Source organism: Bombyx mandarina, chromosome 17 (genome assembly GCF_030267445.1).
Source record: "Bombyx mandarina strain Sakado chromosome 17, ASM3026744v2".
Classification (NCBI taxonomy): domain Eukaryota; kingdom Metazoa; phylum Arthropoda; class Insecta; order Lepidoptera; family Bombycidae; genus Bombyx; species Bombyx mandarina.
Window position 1 is genome coordinate 1,099,444 of NC_143223.1, and position 12,448 is coordinate 1,111,891.

Sequence of the window (12,448 nt, forward strand, 5' to 3'; positions counted from 1 at the left end):
GAATCGTATTAAAAGTATCAGTTTTTAGTACACCTACTAATAATGCCTCCGCCACTACAGGTTAATTTATAACACAATGAAACAACAACTATATAAAAATACTTTTATTTCCCTCGAAATAAATAATTGTTAGAAATGAAAATGTGCGCTTACATTAAAATAATATTTTAGTTAAATAACGTTTATAATTAAGATAACAAACCTATGTAATATGTACATTTTTATCTTAATGAAAAATATTGTCACGGACAATAATAATTCCTAACAGAAATACCATAAATTCGGGGGATTTGTGAACACTGAAAGAATTAGAAATTGAATTTAAAAAGTATTGTTCGGATCCCTCAAATATATGTATTTTTAAGGTAAACAACTAAAACAATAAATCCGTAAACAATCTTATAAAACAAATTAAGCAATGAAATCGATAAACAATGACAGTGCTCGAAATATTATTTTAAATATCGATTTTTAATAAAATCTTACACATGAAAGTTATCGTCTACATTTATGTATTTACAAATATTACAATTTTTTTGAGAAACTAGGCTCAGAATTTGACTAGATTAAAACTGATAAAATTTGGCTGGTCGCAATGAATATTTCATTTGATAATATTTTTATTTGACTGGCGGCCTCTTGTTATGCGCAGTGGGCTATGGGGAAGAAAAATAGACGCTTAGCTATACAGTACAGAGGTTATAGGAAGATATGTTCGTGGTCAGCACCCACTTAAAGCTATAGGGCTAGCGGATCTCATTGGCAACTACTTAACGTCAGAGCTATTCGACGACAATTATAAAGTCGAATGCTGAATTTCATTGACCTGAAGCTTCATTTTATATTACCAAATACATACAAGCCATATTACCAAACGGTAACCGAGGTAGTTAATATATAGGAAGTAAAAGTTACGTAAAAAAATGTAGGAAGAGCTATTTTATTACTGGTAGTAGGACTTCTTGTGAGTCCGCGCTGCCTATTTCTGCCGTGAAGCAGTAATGCATTTCGGTTTGAAGGGTGGGGCAGCCGTTGTAACTATACTTGAGACCTTAGAACTTACATCTCAAGGTGGGTGGCGCATTTACGTTGTGGATGTCTATGGACTCCAGTAACCATTTAACACCAGGTGGGCTGTGAGCTCGTCCACCCATCTAAGCAATAAAAAACTCTTTATGTGAACTCTTCTTTCTGGTCGAATCATTAATTCCGAAGTATGAAAGATGTTATTGGACTAAAATTTACATCTCATTCCTGGAGGCATGGCTGTAACTAGTTAATATTCAGGCAGTGACCAACTTTCGGTCTAGGCTGGTCGTAATAGGCTTCTCGCATGCAAATAACTAGCAACGACCCCTGGATTATTGTAAATCAAAAGATTAAGCATTGAAGTCTTAAAGAGTTTTATCGTCCGAAACTCGTTAAAAAAATGTGTACATAAAAATTCAGAAGGCATACTTTGTGGTCGCAAAATAAAAATAAACTAGAGGTCCCGCAGTAGTCGAAATTCGACTGTAATTAATTGGAATTGTAAGTTTGTACACTATTATGATTGTATTTTATACTTCTACAATCACAAATTTTGCCAAGGTTACACAAAAATATTAATAAAGACCACAAAGACAAACAATATTTAATCTATTCTCAATTTGACAACAGACGCCAAGAACAAAAGTTTGACAATAAATAGTATGCATGCGTGTGTGCGTCAAATACATGGTATGTAGTGTGTGTAATGTTTTCTTTATTGATTTAATGTATCTTTTATGCATTATTTAAAAAAAATATTATCATTGTGCACTTCTTCTCTATATTCTGTATAAGTGTGGAAAATTTCATACTCCTCCGTCCGCGCAATTTTCGTAAAAAGGGATACAAAATTTTTGCTTCACATATTAATATATAGATAATCGATTTACAATTCAAACGATTTTCTTTTTATTTCATTCATGCATCGCTTTAGCGTTTGTGCTTGATGACAAATTGCTTAAATATTTTGACGCTTATATTTTTTTATTTTCTGCAACTATAACCTACTTATTTAAATAATGAATTGTATGTAAATACATTTTGTCTGACATTTGTTTTGACGTGATAACAGTGCATTAGACGCTGGTTCTCACAAAAATGTTAAAAAGTCAGTTTTACGTGCATGATTGACGATGCCAGATGCCGGTGGAGAGACGTCTGGGCACCTATTTTATAGTATTTTGATACTTCTCGAGAACTAATACCTCTACAGGGGCAATAAATAAATTAAAAAACTTCTCGACATTTGAGCTTATCCCAACACATACAGGCCATCATGAATCGATCGATGATATCTCACATCCTGTTTTTCTAATCGCTGTTTCAGAAACAAACTCATCAGGAAATGAATCAAAACTTTTTGTATGTACTATAAATACCTAATTAGTCTTAAATATAATTTTACTGTGGAATTTCACGTTCATTGCTATTGTTTTACATTTTTCAATGCTCAGAATGCTTTACAATAGTCTAAGGACAACGTCAAATGAAGAAAGTAACGGTAAGCAGCGGCTTGGCTCTGCCCCTGGCATTGCTGAAGTCCATGGGCGACGGTAACCACTCACTATCAGGTGGGCCATATGCTCGTCTGCCAACAAGGGCAATAAAAAAATAAAATAAAAATTAGCTTGTATCGAGAAAGTAAAGTCAGAGTGCCTACCGACAGAATTTACATTTTATAAAAAACAATCACAATTTAAATGATTACATACGTAAATTTTGATATGTCGCATCGATCACTTTAAGTAGTAAATTAATTATTTAAGTTCACAACACCAGTTAGTTGAACACTATGTTATTAGATTCCCGCAATGCGTAAAAGTGGTTAAAGATACTTGACGGCTTAATCTAGTTTACTTTATGTATTTTACGGGAGCTTTTAGTCTTCATTATAGTGACGACAATTTTTTAAAATAAGTAATTATTTTGTTGTGTCTTCTAAAAATTATAATGGATAAATAGAGAAACGCGTAATTAAGCCGTAAAGGATTTTTAACCACCACACAGTAGATTGTTTTCACTAACTCAGAGCATAGAGCAACACGATCCATTGAAATGATCTCATTGTGTGAGGACGGTGTGTTAATGCTCTACTTGAGAGTGCACTAGCGTGGCACTCCGCCTCATCTGCCTCCAGAGACAGGAGTGGAACTAGTGTCCCGGATATCATGCATGCGCTACGTCGTGCTGCATCACGACCGTCTCTTGACCAGCCTCCGACCTCAGCTGTCCAACGACGCAACCAAGCCCCCACCCACGATACAGAACAACCACAACGGAGTGGATTCTCTGATAGTATGAGGCCTCCTGGTAAAGAAGAATAAACATTATAGATACTTGATGGATGACTATATGATACTTCGTAAGCTTTACTCGTAGTGGCTTACACTCAACTACTAATAAATACAATTGAGACATCTATCTCATTTTTTGCAGCAGCAGCATCCGCGGTATGACGATAATGGGATCTGGTAGCCACTTTTCACAAAGTAGACCGGAAGATTTTCTATTTTTCTATTACACAAAAAAAAACTTTCCAAACACTGCACATTACTGCTTAGCTTGTAAGAAACAGTTTCTATTAACTTACCTGGGAGGAGTTTTGTTGCGAGACGGTTCCAACCAGTCAAATTTGGGTAGAGTGTCGCCGGACCAAAGGTAACTAACTGGTTAGCACTGAAGTCCAGTGCCAGGTGTGGGACACGGGCCACGGGTTTCACAACACCTGGTGGCAGTGCAGTGATGCTAGTTCGTCGCAATCGTAGAGTCAAGGCATGCTGCTGGCCCAAAGATACAAACGCATGCGCAGAGACACGACGCAATGCCACTCCATGCACCTCAAGTGACCGCAATTTCGGTGTTCTTAGCCCATGTAGTTGGGTATCGAGAACACTTTCTCTGACCAAAACAGAAAGAGATTCCAGTGTGGGTATTGATAGAGAAATATCGGCAAGAGATGCTTCTGCTCGACCTGATCCAATGGGCGATTCTAAATCCAAAGTCCGAAGAGAAACTAATGGCCTGAACGCTCGGGGCTCCACCACCTCCAACTGCCTTAGCTGTGGCATCCGTAAATGTAGCAAGCGATCGAGACCTTCGAACGATCCACGAGTCACTCGGACTATAGGGTTCTGTGAGACGTCAAGGTTACACAATTTCGGTAATGCCGCCCACATGGCTGGTTGCAATGACGTAAATTTATTTCTTGCCAAGCTCAGCGCGCGTAGATTCATCAATCGCCTCACTTCAGGCTCCCGAAACGATGACATGAAGTTACCACTCAGATCCAGTTCAGTTAGATTAGCAAGTGGCAAATGCGGTATACTCTTAAGGCCGGCGTCGGCGAGGATCAACTTGCGCAGCCGAGGAAGGTTGTGAAACAGTTCCTTGAAATTCGTCTTGACGGGATTATGTGATAAGTCTAACTGTCGCAGTCTGGTTAATCCAGCGAATGTGTTATCCGAAAGGACTGTAAGAGCATTACGAGCTAGTGTCAGCTCGTGAAGAAAAGCGATAGCGTGGAACATCGCCGCGTCGAGATATTCTAGGTGGTTTTGAGCTAGTTCCAGTCTTCTTAAAGTGAAACCGACTTGAGCCAAAGCACTACTGGGAAATATTGCAATATGATTGTCATTAAGGTCTAAATGTTCGAGAATTGTGTTTTTAAATACATCTCGTGGCAAAGATCGCAGGATATTTCGCGCCAAGCGCAGATGCCTTAAACGTCGCATATTATGAAATTGCTCTACAGCTAATTGACTAATTTTATTACGTGAGAGATCCAGGATTTGAAGCGACGGCATCTCAGCGAAGGCTTTCTTTTTAATAGCACTTATACTGTTATCGTGTAGCATCAATACTTCTAGAGATGGCAGGAAGCCAAACGCTATGTTATCGAGGTGCATTAATCTGTTGTGCGAAACAATTAACTGTCGCAAGGCTGGTCCGATTGAGTCGAAAAAATGTCGTGAGACGCTCTCTAAAAAATTAAAGGATAGATCGAGTGTATTTATTGAAACGGCCAGGCCGCCGGTCAACACCGATATTCTATTTCGGCTAACATTTACCGAAAAGTTTGTTTCATCGTTGGAAACATTTTCGAAACAGTCCGTAGAGAACACGAGTAAATTATTCTCGTGCATGTCTAACGCCTCTAATTTGGGCAAGCGTCGGAACGCACGTTCCGCTATGAACTCCACAGCGTTCCCAGACAAGCTCAAATAAACCAAATTGTGTAAATTCGAGAAACCATTCTCGCTAATATTGTACACGCGATTATACGATAAATCTAAACTTTGCAACTCCACTAAATCGGAGAGGAATTCCGAATTTATCTTGCTTATGTAATTATATGATAGTCTCAGTTCTTTAAGTCTGTTCGATCGATCAGACGTTAGAGTGACTTCACTAGGAAACTCTGTTATCTTATTGAACTCTAAATTGAGATATTGTAGTGAGGGAAAGTTCTGGAGGTCCCCGGACGAGACGTAATGAACGTTATTGTTATCTAAACTCAGCCAAGTCAGATTATCGAAATACGAAGACACTGGAAATTCTCCACTGAATAAAGTCGAAGATAGTTCCAAGACTTGCAACACCGTTAGATTTGCGAAAGCATTTGGATCTACGTAATAAAGGTCATTGAAGCTGAGTACAAGTTCTCTTAAGGGTAAAGTTAAAGGGAAGGACCCCGCCACGAGCTGTGTGATCCTATTCCCTTTGAGATTTAGAGTTACGAGTGCTTCCGACCACACACCGAAGGATTCGGGGGACAAGACCGATATTTGATTATATCCGAGATCTAAATACGCCAGACTGGCAGGACTTAAAGTACTTAAGCCCACTGGAAAAGTCAACAGGAAATTGCCGGACAATGACAAAGAATACAAATTTGGAGGAAGATCATTGATCTCTTCTAGGTGATTGTAAGCTAGCGACAAATGCTTAAGTCTCACCATCTCCTTAACACTACCTGATAGAATAGCTATTTCATTGTAATCCAGTTCCAATCTTTCCAAATCTCTTTTCAATACATGGATCATCGCATCTGACACATAGCTTAATTTATTGTAAGAAATTGATAGCTTCTCCAACCGACCGCTATCCATAACGAAGGGAGGGATGGTCGTAAAATCATTAAAGTCCAATATTAATTGCTTCAACTGTAATCTGTGCTGGAAGCTAAGGACAAAACGATCATCCAGTTCATTGTGACTCAAATCTAATGACTCTATTTTGGTGCGTTCACCCCTGCACGTGTGGTTTAAGGAAGGTCTTAGTATGTTATTTCTGAGATGAAGGTGTAGTAGACGTGGTAACCCAGCCAACGTTAGACATGGGAAGTATGTCAATATGTTATCAGACAGACGAAGCAATGCCAATGACTGTGGCAGCGAATTCGGGTTGACGGCATGTAATCGATTCCCGTCAAGATCGAGCTGGGCCAGCTGATGTAGTGACGATAATGAACCTTCGTTCAGGATATACAGATGATTGTTACTTAATGAGAGGCTGCTCAAAGAATCGGATAAGAAACCCCAATCAAAGTCCGAATTTAATTCGCTAATGTAATTGCTGTAACAAACAACAATGATTAGAAAATGTAACAAAACGAGATTTATATTTTAAATAAAAAGAGCCTTACTTTTGCAAATTGAGCCAGTTCAACACTTTTAATTCTCGAAGAGCTTCGATAGGGATTTCTGTGAATTCATTGTTGCCTAAATCCAAGGACGCCAATGTTGACGTCATTGACCTGTGAAGAAAAATAATAGGATTGATTAAACGTGTTGTTGGGCATACAGGCTGGTACAGCATTTAACTGGTGGTAGGACGACTTGTGAGTCCGCACGGGTAGGTACCACTGCCCTGCCTCTTTCTGCCGTGAAGCAGTAATGCATTTCGATTCAAAGAGTGGTGTAGCCGTTGTAACTATACTGAAACCTTAGAACTTATATCTCGAGGTCGGTGGCGGCATTTACGTTGTAGATGTCTTTGGGCTCCAGTAACCACTTAACACCAGGTGGGATGTGAGCTCGTCCAACCAAAATAAGCAATAAATAAAAAACAGTCCTATTTCTTTTCGCAACAAAGCATCGATGCGTTTCTATTTTAAGGGCTTATAACCAGTTGAGACCTCATGATGCAACGTTCAGAGCTGGTTTCAAAGTGTATTAACTATATAACAGAAACATCCACTAATGCTACTACTGGACAATGTCGTAAATATTTGTATTTAAACATATCACTACCACAAATATTACAGCTACAAATTCACTGTTGATATTTTGAGGATTGTAAAAACGAATCCAAGGCATGCGAGGTAAACAAATGAAATACTTTCTGTAATGTACGACCGTGCTTACTGTTACCAAATACCTAATGCAGTCGATCACTAAGCACGATTTCAGAGCTTAAACAAACAACAGCTCCAGTAATTTCCGGGCTTTTTAGTGAACAATAAATCGTAAGCCTGGAAAACATTTCTCATACGACTTCAGAAAGATGCCTCTCGATTTATCTTAAACTTACGTGGTTCCTACACTATAAATATTTATATTTAACAAGTCATTAATAAATAGTATAATCAATCAATCAATGAAGTCATCACGAAGTCATTCTTAATTTCAGAATGCAATAGAAAATGATTGAAATTTTTTATTTGTCAAAGACAACGAAGATATAGTTATAGTAGAAGTATATTTGAAAAAAATAAGAAAATTATTACGAAAATTAAAAGTGTCATGCTCGTTTTTAAACAAAATAATTAGTGAGTAGCTTTAGTGAGTTCTTGATATTCCAGCGCTGTTGCAAGTCCCATAGAATGTATAGTTAAGCATATTATTAGAGCTAATCATTTTTGTAGAAGGTTTTTTTTATTGTTTAGATGGGTGGACGAGCTCACAGCCCACCTGGTGTTAAGTGGTTGCTGAAGCCCATACATCTACGACGTAAATAAACAATTTGAAGTTTATTTATTCCAAAGATTCTACCAATATTCAATCACGTGATTATATCGTTTGCAACGCCGCTTAGTTCTCGAGAACAGAACAGTAGAAAATAAAAGAATATGGTAACAATTTGTTATATAATATAATTTATAAGATACGTCTTTTCTATTACAGCCCCATGTCACTCTAATCAAGACTATGACCAAAAGCCCAATCTTTGTGCCCAGTTTTATGTCCATACGTACGAAAAAGCTCCGGGTTCTATGTGGTATAGATGTGAAGCCACCAGCACCAGGGTCCGCAGCCGTCTCCCATCCAGTGCACCCTCACCCAGGGTACCCAAGCGAGCTTGCGACACTGACACGTGCCATACTTCTGGATCTAGAACACAGACATAGTTAAACTATGCTTGGTCTACAGGAAAACTTTGTTTTTATTTTTATTGTTAAAGTATTGAAGTAATAATCTTTCATTTTTTCTACTGTCCTAGTAGGCAGATGAGCATACGGCCCACCTGACGGTGAGTGGTTACCGTCGCTTATGGACGTCAGCATTGCCAGGGGCAGAGCTAAGCCGCTGCTTACCGTTAAAAATCTTTCTTTTTCGGTACCTTCAAATCCGAAGGCTTAGTTTCTTCACGAGATACATAGAAGATGAATGCTTGCTGATTCCTAACATGCTTTACTATTATTATTATAACTATTTTTTATTGTTTAGATGGAATATTATTGATTTTTTATTGCTTGCATAACCCACCTAGTGTTAAGTGGTTACCGGCGCCCATAGACATCTACAACGGAAATGCCGCCACCCACCTCAAGATATAAGTTCTAAGGTCTCAGTATAGCTACAACGGCTGCCCAAACCCTTTTTTTTATTGCCCTTGTAGGCAGACGAGCATACGGCCCACCTGATGGTGAGTGGTTACCGTCGCCCATGGACTTCAGCAATGCCAGGGGCAGAGCCAAGCCGCTGCCTACCGCGCCTTCAAACGGAAATGCATTACTGCTTCACGATTGAAATAGGCAGGGCGGTGGTACCTACCCGCGCGGACTCACAAGAGGTCCTACCACCAGTAAACTCACAAGAGATCCTACCACCAGTAACGTAAGTATTAGTAAAGTAGTAAAGTAAGTATTAGAAGAATAAGCCGCATCACAGACTACCTGTTTCTGGGAAACGATGGAACGGAACGTAGTTGCAGGCGAAGTGGTCCGCGCGACAATAGCAGAGCGAGTTACTTGGACAGGGACGGGCTGGAGCCCTCGCTCCGGGCAACAGCATCACAGCCAGTGCCGCGTAGATCCAGCACGCCGACCATTGCTGCATCGCACCTCGCCTAGTCGAAACAAATGAAAACTCTAGATAACTATTGTTACGCGCTAGGGTTCTGGATAAATAAAATGTTCCACCAAATTGCAAGTTAACACTATATTCAACACTTATAACATTTCACAAACACTTTAAAATTCTAAGTTCACTTCTTCCGCTTCGCTTCAGGTGATCCGTTCGCGGTTTCGCTTCGAGTAGTTCCGGTTATTGACTGACTGCGTGCCATCTCTACAACGCTTTTATAGCCGATACCTCATCCCTAGAATTATCCAGAATATTCCACACATCTCTAGTATTGTGTTCCGATATCTGACAATAGATGGAGTTGCACTTCTCGAGCGTTCTAGGTGCTACTTCCTTCGATATTCGTTCGAATATTCGGCGATAGATGGCACTACTCTTACCGGCGTAACACTATCAACGAAATACAAGCCTTTTCCGCTGCTACAAAAATTAGAATAGAAAAACTGATTCTAAAATATATCAAACAACATGAATAATTTATGTAATTATAGCTCGACGTTTAAGCCACCAAGTCGATTATTTATTATAATATTTCAGCTTTTCAAAGAGAGAGTTTTGAATAGTAATTCGTTATTATGTACTATAGATTCCTTTATTATATCTATATATTAATACGTGAAGCAAAAACTTTGTACCTCATTTTACGAAAATTGTACGGACGGAGGAGAATGAAATTTCCCATACAGAATATAGAGAAGGAGTGCTAAACGACAATTTTTTTTCGTAAATTATGCATAAAAAATATGTACAATAAATAAAAAAACATTACACACATTACCATGTATTTGACACATACACATATAAATATACTGTTTGTTCATTGTAAATTTTCAGACTTTTGTAGTCGTGAAGTATAATTATTGTTTTAAGTCTATGAGATAATGAGAATATGCAACAGTTACATACAAATTGAGAATAAATTAATATTGTTTGACTTTAATATTATTTTATCTATACTGTAGTTTTGGCAAAATCTGTAATTATCTATATTATAGTATTGTAATCGTGTTTGACAATAGAACCATAGAAATGCTTAACCTTATAATTTCAATTAATTATAGTCGAATTTCGACTACGGCGAGGCCACTATTGCTTATTAATTCCATAAAGAAGTAGTCAGTATAGTATAGTAGCCAGATCACTGGGCTTAGTGGTCTGGATTGGGAGAGGCCTATGTCCACCAGTGGACGACTGTAGGCTGATGATTATGATGATGATGATGAAGTAGTCACAGACTTCTCAACGATAGAAACGACTGCCGTCATGTCTATCGATTAAACATCAATTACATACCTCATAATACTCCTATCACATAGAATCAGTTGGAGTGTGAAAACCCATATGCCTAATGCAGCTTAAAAAATAATATTCTAACTACAAATTTCGGTAACATAGCCAAATGGCGGCACCTCATTATGTGGGCTATAAGACCATCTTCCTATGAAGGCAATAAAAAAACATTCAAGCTTAACATTATAACAACTTTAAATTAGATTTATTGGCTATGGTTTCCTCGTTACAAAATAAACATTTCCAAAAGCACACCGCATTCCCTATAACAATTATAAATATAAACCTTAAATTTAAAAAACAACACAATCTAAGTTTTATTTGAATGTGACAAATTCAAAGGGCTACGTTGCGAAACTGTTCGCTTGTTGAGGATATTTTACACGTATTTCCAACTTCGTATCGAGCGCTATGGCTCCGAAAAATGTGTCATACAAAAATATATAACATACAGTATGATAACATTAAAATGTTTTTGAAGTAAGCCGTACCGAATACAAGCTACGATGAAAATGTATTAAGCCCGATGAAGGAATATCAAATTTAAAAAATGCGAAAGATATTTTTTTACATACGAACGTAAATATTTTATTCACATTGTAACTATGATTATTTTCCGTCAATTTCACTTAATGTTGATAATTTCCAATGATTTTCGACAATTTTAGTTGGTAATTGTTAGAAGTAAATGAGATTTATTAATTGGTGCCTTGAGAGAGAACAATTAACCAACACTGAGCCTTTTTTTTTTTTTTTTTTTATTGCTTAGATGGGTGGACGAGCTCACAGCCCACCTGATGTTAAGTGGTTACTGGAGCCCATAGACATCCACAACGTAAATGCGCCACCCACCTTGAGATACAAGTTCTAAGGTCTCAAGTATAGTAACGACGGCTGCCCCACCCTTCAAACCGAAACGCATTACTGCTTCACGGCAGAAATAGGCAGGGTGGTGGTACCCACCCGCGCGGACTCACAAGAGGTCCTACCACCTCATGTTTCTTCTGATTTTGATCTCTAACAATATATTTTTATTTATTACTGAGTTGGGTGGACGACCCCAAAGCCACTCCAATGCTAAGTGGTTATCGGAGACCATGGACATCAACAAAGTAAATGCCGTCACCCACTTTAAGACATGAGTTTTACAGTTTCAGTTATTACAGTTTCGTCCTTCAAATCTGCCGTGAAGCCTTAAATGCGTTTGGCACTACTGTTTCTTGGCAGAAATAGGCAGGGCAGTACCTACCCGTACGGCCTTACCAATAATACACAAGAACTCCTACCACCAGTCTTCTTCTTCTTTTTCTCCACCTTATCCCACTAGGTGGGGTCGGCACAGCTAATTTTTCTCTTCCATTCTCTTCTATCAGCCGTCATCTCAACACTCACTCCTCTCTTTCTCATATCGTCATTCACACACTCCATCCATATATTCTTCGGTCGACCTCTTCCCCCTCTACCTTGCACTACCATTTCCATACATCTCCATGCATCTTCTCTCTACGCATCACATGTCCATACCACGCTAACCGTCCGCTCCTTAATTTGTTGCTTACCGGGGCCACTTTCACACTTCCTCTGATATACTCATTCTTTATCTTGTCCATTCTTGTCACTCCACACATCCATCTCAACATTCGCATCTCTGCCGCATGCACTCCTCTTTCATACTTTACTTCTACCACCAGTCTATGTTACAAAATTAAAATGGGAACTTTATTCCTCAATTAGGTCGACAACGATTAATAACAGCCGCTGTCGCTTCTACTCTGTCAATATTTCGCAATAAAACTTAGCATACTGTCTGTACCATACAAGCG

The 12,448-nt window shown here is 38.5% G+C and overlaps 1 protein-coding gene across 1 annotated transcript in view; it reads right to left on the reverse strand.

The window, feature by feature from the left end:
- Window positions 1-89: 89 nt before the first annotated feature.
- Window positions 90-12,448, reverse strand: part of LOC114244669 (uncharacterized) — a 35,737-nt gene continuing 23,378 nt past the window's right edge. The window contains exons 2-6 of the mRNA XM_028176556.2: window positions 9,146-9,318; window positions 8,225-8,360; window positions 6,674-6,784; window positions 3,620-6,603; window positions 90-3,336 (exon numbers count right to left, since the gene is read on the reverse strand). Coding sequence (XP_028032357.2) covers window positions 3,050-3,336; window positions 3,620-6,603; window positions 6,674-6,784; window positions 8,225-8,360; window positions 9,146-9,308 — 3,681 coding nt within the window. The 5' untranslated portion in view covers window positions 9,309-9,318 and the 3' untranslated portion in view covers window positions 90-3,049. The remainder of the gene's footprint in view (window positions 3,337-3,619; window positions 6,604-6,673; window positions 6,785-8,224; window positions 8,361-9,145; window positions 9,319-12,448) is intronic.